This window comes from Cnephaeus nilssonii, assembly GCF_951640355.1.
Source record: "Cnephaeus nilssonii genome assembly, chromosome: 13".
NCBI classification, from domain to species: Eukaryota; Metazoa; Chordata; class Mammalia; order Chiroptera; family Vespertilionidae; genus Cnephaeus; species Cnephaeus nilssonii.
The window spans coordinates 46,692,959-46,713,617 of record NC_137084.1 but is presented as its reverse complement, the minus strand read 5'-3'; the positions used below and the strand labels follow the sequence as shown (position 1 = coordinate 46,713,617).

Genomic DNA, 20,659 nt, shown 5'->3' with positions numbered 1-20,659 from the left:
CTTATTTTTGTTTGACTTCTGAGAATATGAACATGAAATGAGTAAGAAAGTGTGTCATTAAAGCTTCTGGTAGATATTAGTAGGGCAAGGATTTAACACATTTTAAGGAATTTCTGCTTCCACTTGATTTGAAGTAATTTCTTCTAGCATACTTATCAACTCTCAGTTTGTATTTACAGATTTATACTTGAACTTCAATACCATTTTGACTTTAAAAATAAGGTTAGAAAAGCTATTCAGAAGCACTTGGCTAATTAGTGACTAAACTTTGTCACCACTAAGCCCAGTTTTATTTTCAACACCTTCACTTGGTTTTTCTCATCCTGCATGGTAGACTGAAAGGAAAGTAATTTTTCTTTTTCTGACCCTCTCAGAAATACCAAATTTGTTAAAATAGGCAAGTGAAAGGGCCACTTGGAATGGACACTGAAATGTACTGAGACCTTCGTACCAACTATTGTCCTGAGTTCTTTACATATGTTATGCATATACTATTCATAACTACATATGAGGAGTAGGTGTTTTTATTGCTCTACTTTAGAGATGAGGAAATGGTTTAATAGAGAGGCAAAGTAAGCACTTAATATCATAGAGATAGTGAGCTGGGATTTTTAAGCCTTACCATCTACCAGGAGCTGAAAGGAAACAGACTGCTATAAATCTCAGCAGCACTCAATCTGTCCTAGACATTTATCCATTCCAGAAAGCAGTCAGGGTATTCTTATGCATGGGTTGATTTTAGAAATTCTATTTGGGTACCATTTAATTAAATTTATTTATTCAATAAAAACGTTTTTTTAGAAAGTCACAGAGATAGAAGTGAGCCGTAGAAGAAAGGGGCCCAAGAAACAAAAGTTACAGAGGCAAAAGCAGGGCCCTTGGAGTTTAGGAGAAAGAGGCCAGGGAAACTGACCTTGAGGAAGGGGGTGGGGAAAGATGGTGGTGTGTTCTAGAGAGAGAGCTACCCTTTAATTCCCCTCCCCCTTTTTAAATACATTTTTATTGATTTCAAAGAGGAAGGGAGGGGGAGAGAGAGAGAAACATCAATGATGAGAGGGAATCATTGATCGTCTGCCTCTGGCACACCCCACACTGGGGATCCAGTCCATAACCCAGGCATGTGCCCTTGCCGGGAATTGAACCATGACATCCTAGGTCGCCGCTCAACCACTGAGCCACGCCAGCCAGGCTTGAGTTCCTTTTTAAAGTCAAGCTTACAGACTTTTGATCCTAACTTTTAGTGAAATATAAAGTGCTCTGATAACATGCCAACAAAATGTCCAGAAGATTCTGTGCATTGTGTTTCCTGTAGGCACTGCTGTGCTCGGCCTGGTATTGTGGATAATATACTCAACTAAGATGTAGGAGCCAAGCATCTCCTGGCGGGGTAGACAAGATGCAAAGAGTCAACTGTCACATTCTGTAATACCAGTCAGTTGCACCCATGGGAGAAAATAGAAGGAGGGAGAAAGAGATTATTAGGTCAGACTTTTAAAAAGTGAAATTCATAATTATCAGCAAACCAACATTACTTGAGTCTGAGTTTAATTTTAGGGTTGCTAGAATTGTTTTATTCCTTGATATAGAGCAAATTTAAAGAAAGGCATAGACATTTTCTGCCCATATGTGAGCCATTTAAATAACCCTAATGGCTAGGATTGGTGGTCATCTGCTAGATTCTGTCGTTTTTAACATATATTGTTTAAAATATGATGCCAGCAGGTTTCCTCCTCCCTCTTTGTAGGTTATGCATTTTGAGATCTTTTTAGGATCTTTACCAGTATTAGTAAAGAGAGATTATGCACAGGTAATCATAATATAGTCCTTAACTTTTAGAAAAAGACAAGTGTGATTACTCATTGCTCAGAGAGATTTGCATTTGTTTTACCTGCAGGATTCCAGATAGTAGCACTACTGTATAGCTAACTCATGCAAATCCCATTTTACCAGTGTTTCTAGAATGGCTGAATCTACATCTGCTACCCATCTGTGGCTAATATATAATAATTGAATTCTAAGCAAATCTCTTATGAAGATTCTAATAGAATTATTGCCATCCCTTGCCAAAGAAGCTGAAACAGAAACATTTTTGTTAGCATCTCACTTTGTCTGCTTATAGATACACTAGGGGCCCAGTGCACGGATTTGTGCACCTTGGAGGCTGCGGTGGGCACAGGGGTGGGTCTCGGCCCAGTCTTGGTGCCCCGCCCAGCCCCTCCCATGGCGGCTCCTGGTCCCCTGTCTGCCAGCAGCCCTGCTTCTGCCACTCCCATGCACTAACAGTGCGGGCCCTGCTCACACCCGCTGACGGCGTGGAGCATTTGGGGCTGGCGACAGCAATGGGTGCGAGCGGCAGCTCTGGCGCCGGCAGCCGGTGCAAGAGGTGGCTGCTGGCCTTGATCACACCTGCTGACAGCGCTAAGCGATTGGGGCCGGTGCTGGGCGCCGGCAGTGGGTGTGAGTGGGGCCAGCGCTGGTAGCAGGTGTGAGCACTGACTGGGTAGGACCACAGCACACGGGAGCAAAGAATTTTCAGTAACCACCAGAGGCTCACCCCAATGACCAACCAGCACCCTGCTTTGGTCTGGCACCCCCACTCACCTGCTCCACTATCCCGCTGCGGCCAACGCCTGCCATGTTCCGTGCTCTGCCACCTGCTGCTGATGCCTGCCATGTTCCATGTGTGCCCCCTGGTGGTCAGCACACGTCAGCGACTGGTGGTTTGGTTGTTCTGCCTATTTGCATATTAGGGTTTTATATATATAAGTAAAACCAATATGTAATATCAGGTAGTTCATAATTTCAGATGAGAAATCCGAAAACCTTTTAGGGGTACAGTGGACCTAATTTTTTTTTTGGTTTTTAACATAATTTTAAGAAGATAAAATAGAGACAGAACCTGGGGATAAGAAGTCTAAATAAAAGTGAATACATACAAGTTAACTAATTCTTAGGATTTCTTTTTTTTTATTTTAAAGATTATATGAATCACTAATAAACTCAACAACAGTGCCTAGAAAATGCTCCAAGAAACATTAATTAATTATTACCAGTAGTAGTAATTCTTTTTATAACTGAAAGGAGAAGCTTAAAATATAACATTAAGAAACCTGAAATATAAAAATCCACTCAGCAATTAAAATATATGTGATGAAATCTGAAATTTTCTCACAGGACCTCAGGACTTCACTGCGTCTCTACTCCTGCTCTACAAACAGGTCTGATGTAGCCGAGCATCTAGTTTCTAGGCATGCAACAGGTTAGAAAAGGAGAAAGGAATGAATGTTTGTGTCCGGCATATCAATAGCAGCAGTAAAAAGCTGATAGAGTTATGACATAAAGCAAATATATATTCAGCAGTCTCAGCCTTTATAGCTGCATGGTGCAAATTTGAGGATAATGCAGCAATTTATGCTCATAAAAGTATGACCAAAATTATAAGCCCAAGTTCTGGTTGTAATTGGGCTAATATAAGGAGAAAAAATTTATTAAAAGCCTATCTGGTAGCTCACAAATGGATAGTAGCTAGGAGTAGTTTACGTAAGATGTTACGATTCCTCTGTTGCTGTTAGACTGATTTCTTAATTGCCTCCATGTCTTTGAGTCACCACAAAGTCGTGGTTGGCACTGTGTGTGTTGCCAGGGACAGAAGATGAGTGTCTGGCCCCATCAGCTTCTGTCGTGGGAGGGCATTGCCCCTGCCCAGATTCTTACAATGGAGGATTAACCCAAATAGTAGGATGCTTGGATGCTGGCTTGCAAAAAGTTTATAGTTATCTACTGCAACCCCATATCTTTAAAAAGAGCTTCCATAAATTGGAATTGTATATAGTAAAAGTTAAGAAAGGTTGTTTTTTTGTTAATCCTCACCTGAGGATATTTTTTTTTCATTGATTTTTAGAGTGGGAGAGAGAGGGAAAGATATTGATGTGAGAGACACATCGATTGGTTGCCTCCTGCATGCGCCCCGACTTGGGCCAGGGATGGAGCCTGCAACTGAGGTACATGCCCTTGACTGAAATCTAACCCATGACCCTTCAGTCCATGGGTTGATGGACGCTCTTACCATTGAGCCAAACTGGTTAGGGCAAGAAAGGTTTTTATAAAAATGAGGGACACATTATTTGTCAAAAATACACATGTTCTTTGATCTGAAAAACCCACTTAAAGGAATTTATCCTATAGATAAGTTTGCACATTAGTAAAGGTTATATATGCAAGGATATTAATTGCAATTTTATTTGTAAAAGTAAAAAACTGAAAACCTCATTGTTTATAATTAGGTATGGGTCAATTTACAGTACAGTTTAAGGGATGGAAAAATTATCCTTAAAAGGAGTTAGGTAGTACTTATGTATTGATACTGAATAAGCTCCAAGATATATTAAATGGAAAAGATCAAGATGCAAAGATATTTTATATAGAAGACATGGGGCCAGCTGTCAGTTACAGTGAGGATCATCTGTATCATGCTTGTGAATACATAAGATACCTTTGGAAGGACATAAGAAAGTGGTTATAGTTATTTCTGGGAGAAATAGGAGATGGAAAGGAGGGGGAATTTGGAAACGAGCAGATATGAATAGAGGTTAGGGCCTGGTTGCCCCTAACTGCCCTCCCCTGCTGACCCAGTTGCCCCCAACTGCCCTAACCTGCTGGCCTGGTCCCCCCCAACTGCCCTCCCCTGCAGGCCTGGTCCCCCCCAACTGCCCTCCCCTGCAGGCCTGGTCCCTCCCAACTGCCCTCCCCTGCTGGCCTGATAGCCCACAAATGCCCTCCCCTGCTGGCCTGGTCCCTCCCAACTGTCCTCCCTTGCAAACCTGGTCACCCCCAACTGCCCTCCCCTGCAGGCCTGGTCTCCCCCAACTGCCCTCCCCTGCTGGCCTGATCGCCCACAGCTGCCCTCCCCTGCAAGCCATCTTGTGGTGGCCATCTTTGACCACATGGGGGCGGCCATCTTGTATTTTGGAGTGATGGTCAATTTGCATATTACCATTTTATTAGATAGATTTAAAAAAAAATTTTAGAGGAAAGGAGAGGAGGAGAGAGAAACATCAATTGGTTGCCTCCTTACTGCACCTTGACTGGGACTAAACCTGCAACCTGGGCATGTGCCCCGACTGGGAATCGAACCGAACCTGAGACCCCTTGGTGCACGGGATGACACTCAACCAACTGAGCCACACTAGCCAGGGCAACGTGCACATTTCTGTTAACTAGTCTCTACTAGTAAGTTATGGAATTAACATTTGGGCATTTGAAATTTGCTTGTTTTTTAATCTTTTCTGTAGTGATTTTGCAGTTTGAAATTGTCACCTTTGATGATAAAAGAATGGCTCAGAGGCTAGAGTAACCGTGGACTTTAGTATAACTATGACTGGGGTAACAAGTGTATATTGAGAAAATTGACTAGCTACAGTAGGAGGAAATTGTGAAGGAATGAGAAGTATTTTGGATTGATAAGGAGCTTTTAATTTATTTAAACAAAAGATACATTTTGAGTGCCTGTTCTTTGGTGGTGGATACACAGATTAAGATGTAGTCTCTGCTTCAAGGCGTTAAAGCTAAGAAATAGGCAGACTATTAAGTGCTGTAATGGGGGCTAGGGAGGTGGGGTCTATTATGGGAGCCATTGCAGGTTTTTGTATGAGGGACAAGTGGTAGATAAGGATACAAGTCTGGCCAACTTGAGTATGTAGAATGTCAAGGAGGAAGACTAAAGGCAAATTTACTAGTTAAGAAGCTACTATAGCCCTAGTTTGTTTGGCACAGTGGATAGAGCATCAGCCTGTGGACTGAGGGGTCCCGGGTTTGATTCCCAGTAGGGGCCGTGCAGGAGGCAGCCGGTCAATGATTCTCTCTCATCATTGATGTTTCTATCTCTTTCTCCCTCTCCTTTATCTCTGAAATCAATAAAAATGCATTTAAAATATATATATATTACAAGAAGTTGTGGAATCTTGTATGCTGTTTAGAAGCAAGGAAACTTATTCACCATATAGGATTATGTAAATTGTAGTTATTCTAGCCCTAGCATTCAAGTACAGTTTTGTTATAGCATGTTTTTTAAATAATGTGAACTAGTTCACAAACAATTGCTAAATAGGGCAGTGATGTCAGTATAACCAAGAAGTCCCATTGGTTCATACGCAATTTTCCCCAACACATTAATATTAGGTACCACCCATTTTCTACAGTTTTATAATAGTTAACTGGAGGAATACATGCATTATGTCAGAAATAGGAAGTTGTGTTATATTGATAGGATCGCTCAGATGGTAGAAACAGGAAGTTATTGCAGTAATCAGGGAAATAGGAAGTAGGTGGAGGCTTGGACCAAACTAGGCCATAATGAACATTATGAAAGCCTACATTCCTAGGAAAACACATGTACACAGGAGGTGTGCACAAGAAAGTTTATTGAAGCATTGCTTTAATAGTGAATAACTAGGCCCTGTCCACGTAGCTCAGTTGGTTAGAGCATTGTCCTGATACGCCAAGGTTGCAGGTTCAGTCTCTGGTCAGGGCACATATAAGAAGCAACCAGTGAATGCATGGATGAGTGGAACAACAGATCAATGTTTCTCAAATCAATTAAAAAAATTTTTTTAAGTGAATGACTAGAATACCCCATCAATAGATTGGATAAACTATGCAGTTTGAATTAAGTAGAGCTGCATGTGTCAACTTAAGTTATTAGACAAAGAGAAATGTCATATATACAGATGAATATGAGTCTGGAGTTGTATAAGATAGATAAATTTGGTAGTCATAGGATATAGTTGCTACTATAAGGCCACAGGACTGGATAAAATTACCAAGGGAGTAAGTATAAATAGAAAAGAGCTCAGAGAAGTGAGCCCTGGGAAACTATCATGTAGTGTGGGGAAAGGAGGAAGAACTAACTAAAGAAACTTGAGAAAATGATTTTCTGGAACAAGTGTTTTCAGGAGACAGCAGTCGGTTGTATCAAATACTAATAGGCAGGAAGGATGAGAGTTCCATTTAACAACATGGAAATTCTTGGCAAGAGTTTCAGTGGAATGTTGGAATTGAAGGCCTGATTAGAATGCTTTTAGAGAAATTGGGAAGAGGAAAATTGAAGAACTTCAAACTCTCACCACCAATCTACTTACCTAACTCTTCTTGTGCCAATATATTACTTTTTCTCCTGTTACTATGAAGGAGCTGTCTATGCCTCTGGTTGAAGCCAATCCCTTCAGTTGTGTACTTGATTCTGTCTTCACTAAATCACCCCTTCCTCTCCTACATCATCAGTTATTTTCTTTCTACTGCACCCTTCTGGTCAGCATATAAACATGCTGATATCTTTCCCATTAAAAAAAAAAATCTCTTGACCCAGCTTTCTCCTTCAGCTACTGCCCACATTTTCTTCCCTTTACAGAAAAACTCTTTGAAAGAACTGTTCAGGTGCAGGCATGGAATAAGCAGATAGATTTAATCAAGTTGTGGTTAAGCCATGTGAGTATGATGAAGAGATAAAGGAACAAGGAAGTTAAAATGGTATGCAAGTGTGTAATTTAAGCTGCGTAAGGAGAAGAGAACACTTGAGAGGAGTGAGAGATGTGAAAAGAGGGTGGTAGCAATGAACAAAAGCTCCCCAGGAAAATCAAGGAATCATTCGAAATAGGGTCCTCGAGCTGGGAAGAGGTATTAGTGTTGGAGAGTGGGGTGTTGAGATCATAGAAGAGTCTGAGTTATTGCTAATGACAAACTCAAGGTTATGACCAAAGTTGTAGCTGAGACAGAAGAGGAAAAATTATTGAGCCTTTCAGTTCACCCAACATAATGAGTGGCCAAGACACTGGAGGCATCAGTATGGGCATTGAAATCACAAGAAATATACCGGAGTAGTATTGTAGAGAGAGTAAGACAGGAACTAAGTTCTTAAAGGAACAATGGGGAATTGGAACTGTACAGTAGATTACTGCAGTAAGAAGTACCCAGGTAGCAGATGCCATGTCTGATGGCATGTTTTTTTATAGGGAGAATTCAGGCCTAGTATTGCCAGCTATTTTGATATTTTGCAAGAGAAAACTGGATTTTTATGTGAAAAAGACTTAAAATTCCAGCGTTTTGTTTTTAAATACTGTGCAGGCCAAATAAAAGGTCATGCCCTGGCTGGTTTGGCTCGGTGGATAAAGCATAGGCTCACAAATTGAAGGGACCTGGGTTCAATTTGTCAGAAGCATGTACCTAGGTTGCAGGCTCCCTTCCCAACTCACATTTAATGTTTCTCTCTGTCTCACCCTCTCCCTTCCACTCTCTCTAAAAATCAATGGAAAAAGATCCTCGGGTGAGGATTAACAACACAACAAAACAACATGTCAGAGACTGAATTTAGCCATTGTCACAATTTTATGAACTCTGCTTTTAAAATAGAAACTACTAAGGTGTGTATTTGTGAGTCCATGGTTGTCAAACTGGCTGGCTGGCTGCCTTGCTAGGTGGCCTGCAGCCATAGCTCAGTCTGCAGGTGTAAAGAGGGACTATCTACAAGCTGATCACCAAGCAGCACTTGAAGTACCTGGCAGTTTGTCACTTGCTTAATTGATTATTGCTCAAACAGATTTTATTTCACCCCATGTGTTTTCACTTCAGTTCTAACCCTGATAATGAAATTGCCTTTGAAGAGAAACACACCTAACCTTTTATGGCCAGAACTTTCATTAAAGTAGACCTCATACAATAAATAGGGGGAAATTTTAAGGTTCTTTAAGCCTTAAAAAAAAAAAAAAAAAAAGCTAGTTAATTCCTAAACAAATTTTACTATTATAAAATATTTAATGTTCCTTCAAAATCTTCAATTTTCCTTTAATCATATTGATGACTGAGAATATTTTTTGTATTAAAGTAGAAGTCCTCAAGATGGTGTTTGACTGTATTTGAACTTGGGCAGGGCAGCAACACTCCCTAGACTTAGTTTCCTTATCTGTAAAACAGATTAAAAATACATGCCCTACCTACTTTGATTAGGATCAAATGAGAGTGTGAAAAGGTTACATTTTGACTTTGTATGGGTGCTTTGTGTCATTATATACTATTAAAGAATAACAACTTGCCTAAAGCTAGTGAGCTGCTCTATTTAGAGACAATATTTTAGATTAGAATATATTTAAAATTTAGGAAACCCGGGGAATATGAGTGGGTATGTAATCTGCTTCCAGAAGCAACTTTCCTATTGAAAAATGACACTGGGTATCATTGTGTGAGGTACTGGCTGTAAAGTATCCTCTCCAGGTCTGAAAGCATGACTAGTACTGTGGTTAAAAATCCTGTTCCTTCAGGAGACACTTGATATACACACTTTCTTTGGGCCTCCCATCACCTTCCTTTCCCTTCTCACCCTGTACTCATTTTTCTTTGTCCTCATCAAAATGAACAATTATCACTTGATTTATAGTTAATGCAGCGAGTCTCTGCTAGGAGCATTTAATACACACTCAAAAGAACAAGTCTTAACTGAGAAATACAGGATGCCTCATTTTCATTGTAATTTTTTAAGTCCCAGTGATGAAAACTAAGGCAGCTTCCTCAAAGGAAGTGACATTGATGAATCCAGTGCAGCCAGTGTGCTGAATCTGAGGAGACAAAGTCTTTATCACATCCAACTGGACTGTCTTGTGACTTAGTCTGAGTCTTTTGGAATAGTTTATTCCTTCTTATTAGTTGTATGGTTGTTATACAGCCATGGAAGGAACAAGCTGAATGTCAGAATCATCAACAATATACCTGAAAGATAAAACACAATAAAATAAAAACAAATCTCTAAGGAAATTCATAATCACCAAGTAGGTATAATTTAAGATTATATGTACAATTATATACCTAGAGATTGAAAAGCAATGTTTAAAAGAATTAGCTACATCAACTCTATGTGAAATGTAGATCATTTCTAAATCTAATATTCTCGCATTATTTTTCTTAAACCATGAACCCTTAAAAACAATATGTACTTGTTGAAACCAGTAAGATCTAAACATAAAGGATAAACCAAATCTAAATAGTTGGGAGTTCTAGTTTTTACTCCATTACTGATTTGCTGAGCGAGAAACTGGACTTGGGCCTCCATTTGCTCTTTAAAATGGCAACACTGTCCCCCATACTCTCGAGTAGTGATTTTCAACCTTTTTCATCTCATGGCACACATAAACTAATTACTAAAATTCTGCAGCACACCAAAAAATAATTTTTTGCCAATCTGACAAAAAAAAAAATAGGTATAATTTTGATTCATTCACACCAGATGCCTATAGTTATGTTGGCTGTTCTTGTTTTTTTTGTTGTTTTGTTTTTTGTTTTTTGTTTTTGACAATCTTAAGGGAAAAGGTCAGTGCTCCTGACTAAATATTCAGGTATTGCATGTTTTTAAAAATTCTGGCCGCACACCCGTTGAAAATCGCTGCCCTAGCCCTGGCCAGGTGGCTCAGTTATTGGCGTGTCACCCCTTACACCTAAAGGCTGCGAGTTCAATGTCCAGTCAAGGCCTAGGTTGCACTGGTCATGTACAGGAGGCAGCCGATCAGTGTTTCTCTCACATTGATGTCTCTCTCTCTCTAAAAATCTACGGGGGGGGGGGGGGTCGGGGGGGGGGCAGTTCACATCCTCAGATGAGGATTAGAAAAAAAGAAAGAAAATCACTGCCCTAAGGATGTTCTGGGAAAATAAAACAACTGAAAGCACTCTTGAGTTTTCACTTGGAACGATCAAAAAAGAACACTATGTTAGATTACTTTATCTCTTCTCATTTTTTTCATCTAATCTTAACCGTTAATAGCTTTTAAAGCTGTATCAAGCAAAATATCTAAAACAAAATTTTGGTTAATGCTGAAATTTTAAATCTTAAATGTGAAAAAAAAATCACAATAGTAAATCTTCATTTTTAGGTCATACCAGACAAATGTAGGTACTGGTTGATTTTTTTTTTACTGAGGAACAGGTTCGAGTAGAGTGCTCAAGTCACTGCCTTGAAAGGGAAGTCTCCAATAGTTAATGTGTTTTATCTTAACATACTTAGGTCTAAAGCTCTAGGTCAGTTTTAACTAAGATTAAGAATGAGTGTTTGTTACATGCAGAATTGATATTATATTAGCCTTATTTGGTAACAACAGGAAACCTTGAGGTTTAATTAGCATTTGGATAGCTTAACATTTTTAAAAAGATGAGACTGTTTTGCAACCAAAGGCTTGAAATGAAAATGTCAGAACAATCCCTATGTTAATAATTCCTATGTTATGATCCACCAAATCTGACATTTTCTTTATAAAGTCAGAGCTAGAAAATAAGACATTACATTGAAAACTTTTTCCTAAAATGGAATTCCCATTTCATATAAGCAAATGTAATTTGCTAATTTTCATTCTATGATATGTGTAAATTAGAGAAATAATTTTATATACAGTCTTATAGTCACATTTATAACATTTTAAATTAGTTTTGGGGAGATGACAGGGGGTATTAAAGGAGTTACAATATCTGCTATGAAGAGAAACAAGAACTAGGTCTGTGGTTTTCAAGAATAGTTTGCTCCTTGCTTGGTCAAAAAAGAAGGTAGCTGTCTGGGCATTACTGTCCTTTTCACTCCAGGGCATTGCCTAATGTAGCTTTATGGGGTTTTGCTTGTTTTGACTCCTTATCTCTTACTTAGCTCTTTGAATGACTTTTGTAAAAATGTAATTTCTTATATTTCCTATCCCTCTTTGAGTTTAATTTTGACCTTATTTCATTTGAGGCCATATCTTCCCTCCCTTCAGTGTATGACAATATTCATTGTAAGCTGAAATTCAATATTCTAAAAACTGCCATATTTTCACACCTTTTATTCATATATCTATTGAAGGATTCCTGTATTGTTTCTCATCCATAAATCTCTTAAAGAAATATAGGAACATGCCTCCTTAAACCAAAAACGACAACAGGAATTTTATGTTGGGTCTCCTTAGAAAAAAGGTCTTTAGGCCAACTAAGAATCTTTGCTTATTTTCAACAAGCTAAGTAGGGCCATACATAATTGCATAAAAGTTGATTCCAATTCCAGTTTTAAAGAATTCCTTAAATAGGAAGCAAAGGAATGGATAAAAGTGTATTTGTATTTTGTTTGGGTTGTTTTTAGATAAGTGGTTCTTACCAAATGCTTTGGTAATGGCCATATAGGACATTACCTCCTTGTTTGAACGACAATAAACAGGAAGAGAAGATATCCTGTTTTCCCTCCCTGCTGCTCGCTAGTTTGTATACTATACTTTTTAAAAGGCAGAGATGATTGCTTCTATTTTATCTGTCATGCGATATTTTTCCCTAGTATGTTCTTCAAGAAGAAATTATGGAGTGATTTAGGCCTGTGTTTAAAGTAGAATGGGTTCTTTTACAGAGAATGTCACTACTGATTTCTTATAAAATTCTTCTGGAAAGGCCTACTTTTTAGCATTCTTTCAAGTAATGGGTGAAACAATTCCTTAGTATCATGGGCCTATTGTTAACATATTTGGAATGCATTAAACAAATATGTATATAATGTAAATAATATATGTTGATTTCAAATAAGACATATTTAGAGGTTTTCCCACATGAAAACTATCACTAGACCTGTCCAATTAGTGACCTTTTTAGCTTCTTCATTAATTTCGGTGACATTTTTTACTTAAAAATCAAAAATAGAGAAAATTTATCTTTAAAGCATTTATTATTGGAAAACTAGCAATCTGCTGAACTAAAAAAAGGGCACCAATATTAGCATTTTAAAATGCAGGTTTTCTCTGATATTCTTCATGTTTAGACCTACATATTAACATAATAGATACTACATAAAGGAATGGGAGGTAAACGGCAGGAGTAAAGTGTGAGGGCTAGTCAAACCTGTGCCATTGTTCCCTTCTATATGTACCCTTAAAAAAAACCACAAACGGAACCAAGCAACAAGAAACAAACTGCTAACTATAGGTAAAAATAAGGATGAACTAATAGAAAGCCAGGTATCCTCATACTCATTTATAGTTAAGAATTATAATCAAGCTTAAAACAAATGACTAATCAATAACATAAAGAAGTGCATATTATAACTACAGTTATTTTTTAACTTTTTGTGTTATTTGGCCCATCTGTATAGAGGAGTTTTATATATCTTCTGATCTAAATAGAAGTAACAGTAATGAATCTTGTGGATTTTAAAACTATGCTCATTACAGGTACACATTGCTTTATGAAATGCTTTTCTGCAAAATGAGTCGAATGAACTAATAGTATTTTATCTGGAGTTCACGAATTTGAAAAAACTAATTTCTTTGGTAAAAAAAAAAATGTTTTTAATGAAATTAATCACTCCTCACTTTTTTTGCCCTCATATCTGAGAGTTTTTTTTAAAGTGGTATCATACTATAACTGACTATCCTTAACTAGATAATTTTGTTTCTTTGAAGATAAAAACAGTTTTAAAGGATACTGCACAAGATAAACTGTTATTTCAGGCATGTTAACTATACTTTTTATTTATTTTTTTGTGTGCCTTCTCTGGCTTTAGAAATTGATGTGCTACAGTGACATTCCATATCATGTTTCAAGATAAATTGATCTTTCAATCATATTAAATAAAAACATGCTTACCTAAAGAAGGAGCCAGCCAATATACTATAAAAAATTGAAGGAATGCTTCATCAAAACACTTGAAATGTAGTGAAAGTGCCAAAGCTGGATTAAATACAGCTCCTGTTAGACTTCCTCCTGTAATACATTTTAAACAGAGTGATACCAAACCATGTATCTTACATTTTCTTGTAACTGAAAATAAAGGGGTTACTAAATGTGACTTTTGTTTTACATAGTTAAGTACAGTCACCCCTTGGTATCTGTGGGGTATTGGTTCCAGGAGCCCCTGCAGATACCAAAATCCATAATTGTCCATGTCCCTTATATAAAATGGCATAGGAGTTGCACATATATACATACACATCCTCCCCTATACTTTAAATCATCTCAAGATTACTTATAATACGTAATACAATGTAAATGCTATATAAATAGTTGTTTATTATATAGGGAATAATGACAACAAAAAAGTACACATAGTCAGTACAGACACAATTATCATAGTCCTAGCTACATAGTACATGTCAACAACAACATAATTTTTTAAGAATATTTTTGAGCCATGGTTGGTTGAATCCGTGGATTTGGAATTCATAGATTCGGAGCCTGTGGGGTTCCAAATACAGGAGCCGACTGTATTCTTATTCTATGATCTTTCTTTGTAGAATCACCTGTCATATTATAGAGTATAAAAATAGATTATAGATTATAATATGCCAGGTGCAAAAAAAAAAAAAAAAAGACAGGTTATTAAGAAAGTTAATCCAGCTCTGGCCAGCATGACTCAGTGATGAGAGCATCAGTCTGTGCACCAGAGGTCCAATTCCCAGTCAAGGGCACCTACCTGGGTTGCAGGTTTGATCTCCACCCCCAGTCAAGCATGTGTGGAAGGCAATCAATTGATGTGTCTCTCTCACATCGATGTTTCTCTCTCTTCTCTCTTTCCCCGTCTCCCCCTTCCCCCCTTTCCACTCTGAAAATCCATAGAAGAATATCCTCACTCTTCAGATGAGGATAAAAAAGAAGAGGAAAAGGAAGTTAATCCAGTGCTTTTCCTATATATTATTGCAAAATGCACATTCAGAACGAATCTGCTCTATTGCGGTTCCTATAAGGTTTTATAAAACAGGAGATTTGGCTGCCCTTAACCGGCCAATTTAAATGAATGAATAATAAAAATAAAATGAAAATACATTAAAAAATGAATCCAATACCTCAGGTTTCTCTTGAACATAGCATACCTTTGTGTTGAAAACAAAACGTAAAATGGACCAAAGCATTATCATTAACTCCATTTTTACTTGTCAAGAGAGCCCTAAAGAAGTAACTGAATGGTATGTAAATTATACCTCAGTAAAGTGGTTACAAAAATTTTTGCCAAGAAGTGACTGAGTAGTCATGAACGATAAGCACAAATTCTGTCAACTGCTTTTCAGGATTCACGGTCTAGCCCTACACCAGGGTATCTCTCTGACATGGGGCCTAGGAGCTCATCGTTCTTGCTACACAGCAAGAAAGGAAAGGCAGAGGCGGATGGACTGCCTGTCCAACAGTGCTCAGCAGAGCTCAGCTTTTCAAAACACACCCTAAGATTTCGCCTGAGAGAGTGAGAGTTCTGGTGGTTCTTCCATGTGGAAGCTTGGGCACACACATCTGCCCCTGACTCAGCCACAGAGATAGAGCCAATGTTTTCACAGATCGTATATAGATATACATCCTTATAGCGTGCTGTCTTCATAAAATGCAGCAAAGTAAAATAGGAAAGTAAGTGACCTTTTCATAAGAATTCACCCAGATTTCACACTTGATAGGCTGAAACATTGAAGCTGTGTTGAGATGAAGATGTTGAACAATGACCCAAGTTCACTTGACTAAGAGTTTTCTTCTAGCACATTAGCCTCATTCATAGCATGATTCATATTTCAACTGGACAACCACGTAGACATACCTGTATACAGGTTGTTTATAGTAGCAATAGGGAAAACCTACGTGCCCATTCATAAGAAAACAGCTAAGTACGTTAGTTTATTGTTAGTTTGGAATACCATTCAGTATTTGGAAATAATGCGAGATCTCCAAACCAACAAAAAAAGCAAACCACATAAATGAAGGTATGAAACTTTTTATGTTAACACACACACATACTGGATTCTGTAGGGTCTTATCTATATATATATAATAAATGCACAGAAAACAAGTTTGAAAGGACACACAACACATGCACAGAGGGTTGCCCTGGAGGGAAGAGTACACAGGGAAGGGGAGGGATAGGCATGAGGATGGCAGGCAGAAGTCACTTTTAGTCTCACTGGTAGTGTCAGTTTTGTTTTTTTACAAAAAGAACACATGTATTACTTGTGTAATTAAACATGAATTATTTAAAAAGTAAGACATCATGCACCAGGCATAGAACTGACAGAAAATGGCTCCGGAAAATAAACTACTAATCATTGACATTTGAAAGGGAGAAATCTTAACATCTTGAAGAACAGGTATCAGGGGGGAGAGGTGGCCAGTTCTTGTGAAGAGTCTTGGAGGACAGCATGAACTGAGTGAAGTCACCACAGTGAAAGGCTAAATCCCAAATTTGGCAGTTTTAGGCACTAATGCTTCTCTGCACTCTTGAAGGGAATCACATTCTCTGACAGAATGACACTCTTAAAATCACATAAGACTCGTGTAATCCAGAATGTCCATGATCTAATTTACAGTGGACTAGCCCTTTCTAGTGACCAGAATATTTGTAGCAGGTACTATGCTAAGGACTTGCATACATTACTCTATTCTTCACAATTGATATAGATAGTAGTATTCTTCATTTTAAAAATGAGGAAACTGAACCCAAATTAAGTATCTCTCCTAGGGCCGTGGTCGGCAAACTGCGGCTTGCGAGCCACATGCAGCTCTTTGGCCCCTTGAGTGTGGCTCTTCCACAAAATACCACGGCCTGGGCGAGTCTATTTTGAAGAATTGGCATTAGAAGAAGTTTAATTTTAAAAAATTTGGCTCTCAAAAGAAATTTCAATTGTTGTACTGTTGATATTTGGCTCTGTTGACTAATGAGTTTGCTGACCACTGTCCTAGGGAAACAGTTCAATTCCTCTTAACCATTCTATTTTAACTAGCATAATATAAAATGTCTTGAGCCCAGCTGGTATGGCTCAGTGGCTGAGTGTCGAACTATGAACCAAGAGATCAGAGTTTGATTCCCTGTCAGGGCACATGCCTGGGTTGTGGGCTTCATCCCCAGTGTGGGAGGCAGCCAATCAATGATTCTCTCTCATTACTGATGTTTCCCTTCTTCTCGCTGAAATAAATAAAAATAACATTTAAAAAAATGTCTTGAACTTTTATTTGAACCTATTTTTTCACCTTTAAATTAGCACCTATTTCAGATGGTTATTGTATTAAAAATGAAAACATGTAAAAGGCTTAATTCCCTTCTCCACTGACAAAATCTTACTTATATTCATGAAAAACTCCTGAATTAAGTAATAAAGTAAAAATCCTACAATTTCTTCAGATAATTTATTATGCTTATTTTGAAAGTCCTTAGACATTACATATGGAAAACCCAGATATGTATTATTTCTTTTGAAAAAAAAATATTTTATTGATTTTTTACAGAGAGGAAGGGAGAAGGATAGAGAGTTAGAAACATCGATGAGAGAGAAACATCAATCAGCTGCTTCCTGCACATCCCCTACTGGGGATGTGCCTGCAACCAAGTTACATGCCCCTGACCAGAATCGAACCCGGGACCCTTCAGTCCGCAGGCCAACGCTCTATCCACTGAGCCAAACCGGCTAGGGCTGTATTATTTCTGTGTGATTTTTAAAAAGGGAATAGAGTATTTGCTGATTCACTCATTCTGAAAATCCTTACTATTTTGTAGCAGGTGACACCATGCTAAGTCATGGTTATATGTTATAATGAATCAATTCTAGTCTCTCTACTCATAAAGCTTACTGTCTGGTGAAGGAAAACAGACATTATATCAGAAAACAAGTGTATAAAAATTCTACAAAGGAACAAGGGGCTGTAGTAAAGACAGCTTGGATGTGTAAACTAATTTTTTTCAACATAGAATTAATTAAAAAATGAATGCAGTTCTCTCTTCAATGAGCTAAAATTTCCCATATCTAAGTTAAGGAAGATTTTCTTGAAATTTGTGTTAGTAATTTTATAGCTTTAACATGCCAATAGGTCACACAGCTTTCTTTCCCACCACCTTTTTCCTCTTCTTCACTTTATTTGGGAAACCAATTAAGTACATAAGTGGTAATGACATCAGTGGCCTCAATTTGTGCATCAAAGTGCAGGGTGCTAAATCAGTAAATACACAATCAGACACTTGGTCACTGGCTATCCAATGAGCCTGTGGCTACAGTGCTGGACAGTTATGTTCTGTCTTAAAATACATAACCAGCTATTTTGATGTGACCTGTATTGATGGTGACTTCTGAGTGCTCTCAACTGTGTCCCAACTGTGGCAAAACATTTTGCAAGGGATGACCCTGTTTATATATGATGTTTCTGCTTTAGCTAAAACCTAAAACTTTAATAAGCAACTATTCACCAACTCCTCAAATATGCATTATATCCTGCCCTCTTGCCTATACCATTTATTTCCATCTATGTTTAAAAAAAGAAGGGTAGCCCTGACCGGTTTGGCTCAGTGGATAGAGCGTCGGACTGTGGACTGAAGGGTCCCGGGTTCGATTCCGGTCAAGGGCATGTACCTTGGTTGCGGGTACATCCCCAGTAGGGGGTGTGCAGGAGGCAACTGATCGGTGTTTCTCTCTCATCGATGTTTCTAACTCTCTATCCCTCTCCCTTCCTCTCTGTAAAAAATAAATAAATAAATAAATAAAATACATTAAAAAAAAAAAAAGAAGAAGGGTACTAGATCTAAAGGAAGGAAAACATTGGTGGTGGTCATTTTTACCCTAGGAGGGCAAGCATATGTTTAGTAGGGGTCCTCAGCTCAAGGTTTGCTTCTTCTCATATTTTAATTTTAATGGGAAGAAGATAAACTCTTACTACATATTTCCTTTCCTCCAAAACATTTTATAATTCAGATATAGTCCCAATGAAGATATTTTGTTCTAATCTTTTAAAATGACACATTTCATCATTAAACTTTTTGCATCTGATATCTGTCAAGGTAAACAGATGGTTTACAAGAAATCAGATTTCTCAAGAGTTGTTTTTAAAAACCTTTAATTTCAAGCAAGTTTTAGTTTAATATTTTTATTGACTTCAGAGAGGAAGGGAGAGGGAGAGAGATAAAAACATCAATGAGAATCATTGGTCGGCTGCCTCCTGCACACTCCCTACTGGGGGTCGAGTCCACAACCCGGGCATGTGCCCTTGACTGGAATCAAACCTGGGACCCTTCAGTCCACAGGCCAATGCTCTATCGACTGAACCAAACCAGCTAGGGCCAAGTTTTAATTTTAAAGCATCTTTCTTGATAGGTCACTTAAAAGTTCATTTATTACTCAAGATGAATTATTAAGGAAATAAATTACTTTTAAGTAATTTTTCAGGAAAAGAACTAAGAAATAGAACTGTACTCTGCCACTCTTACTACTAAACAATCTTGTAGCTTTAAATTAGAAGGAACTTTTTAAGCCCAGGCTCATTTTTCAGTGAGTGTCAGGAAGGATCTATACCAGGTTGGCTTGAGGAAAGTGGTAGCTGATAACTTATCTTCCTCTCTGCCATTGAGACAATCCCTTTGTAGGATATTTGAGCCCTTGGCAATATCTCACAAGTTCTCAGTTTCAGCACAGAAGTGGCTCCTTTTTCTGAGTGTTCAAAAATGAACTGAATGAACTATATTTTGGCCCTACTGGTAAAGAACGGGACGCAAAATGGTTAGAATAACGGGGATACTAGCATTGACATCACAGAGGTTCAGGGGTTTCAAATACATCTTGGTAAAGAGCTTAGAGCCTCCGGTCATAGCGGTCTGGCCGAACCGAGTGTTTTGTGGGAATGACAAACCTGCATAGACCAAAAAGGTGATGAGTGCTGCCAGCATGTGGATACGAAGCTTGGCTCGGACCTCCTGGACGTGCAGCAGGGCACTGTGGAAGATGAAGGAGCAGATGGCCTCTACGACGACGGCTTTGGGCAAGTCGACGTGGATGGGGTTCCTGCAAGCGAAGCTCCTCTCACCGACGTGATACCTGGTCAGTCCCAGGCTCCACAGGGCGCCTATACAGTACCTGCTGCCCAGAGCAGCCATCAGCTGAGCCAACAGCCGCATCGCCCCCGTCTCGGGGGACATTTCCCCCAGCATCATCTGCATCATCACACCGCACGGGTTGCTGGACGTGCCCACCAGAGTCAGGCCGTGCACCAACGAGAAGAAGTAGGTTAGCGTCAGCGGCCAGGTGGGGTGCCCGGGTTCCTGCTCGCCCAGCAGTTGCAGCTCATGGGTGCAGAAGCAGAGCTGGAAGGTGGCCAGAAACTCCGAGACGAAGGTGTGGGCCGTAGGCCGGTGCACGTGCCGCCGGAGGACCCCGCGGGCCAGCGCCACGGACAGCACGATCGACAGCATCAAACCCAGCGAGGTGCAGGTGTCCTGCACCTCGGGCCAGGGCCCCCGCGGCGCCGTCATGGCTCGCTCCCCTCCAGACTAGGCTGCGGGTCGGCTCGGCAGCAGGCGGTCTGTGGGCTCGAGTCCGAAGTCTGCGGCCCCGCCCCCTGCTCCGGCCCTCGGGGCGGGCGGACTCCAGACGAGCTGCCCCGCGCGTCACCGGAGGGCTCCTCCCCCACTCCCCGGCTGCCCGCCGAGGTGTCGGGACTAGAGCTGGAGGGGAAGGGGAGAGGCGGCGCGGCCAGCCCCGCTAGGGCACTCGCGGAGGGGTCAAGGGTCAGCCCGCACGGCCACGCACACACCCCGGCCCCTATCTCGGGGACTGGAGCGGGCGCGAGCGGCTGCAGGGAGCGGTGGGACGCCGCGCCCGGGACCACTGCGCGTGCGCGTGGCGGCCGGCGCCGGGTGGGACCTCAGCGTTCGGGGCCCGGCCGCGTGCAGGTGCGC

At 39.7% G+C, this 20,659-nt stretch overlaps 1 protein-coding gene across 1 annotated transcript; it reads right to left on the bottom strand.

Moving 5' to 3' along the window:
• Window positions 1–4,277: 4,277 nt before the first annotated feature.
• Window positions 4,278–20,422, bottom strand: AQP11 (aquaporin 11). The gene is made up of 3 exons (XM_079788627.1): window positions 19,615–20,422; window positions 13,621–13,737; window positions 4,278–9,753 (listed from the first exon to the last, which is right to left on the bottom strand). Exons 1-3 carry the CDS (start codon window positions 20,231–20,233, stop codon window positions 9,674–9,676), a joined length of 816 nt encoding a protein of 271 aa, XP_079644753.1. The 5' UTR covers window positions 20,234–20,422; the 3' UTR covers window positions 4,278–9,673.
• Between the last annotated feature and the right edge of the window lie 237 nt (window positions 20,423–20,659).

Coding starts and splice junctions, on each gene's coding strand:
- AQP11 (XM_079788627.1), bottom strand. CDS start 20,233: ATGACGGCGCCGCGGGGGCCCTGGCCCGAGGTGCAGGACACCTGCACC. Junction 13,738..19,614: donor CACCTTTTTGGTCTATGCAG/GTTTGTCATTCC, acceptor AATGTATTACAG/GAGGAAGTCTAACAGGAGCT. Junction 9,754..13,620: donor TTGGCTGGCTCCTTCTTTAG/GTAAGCATGTTT, acceptor TTTATCTTTCAG/GTATATTGTTGATGATTCTG.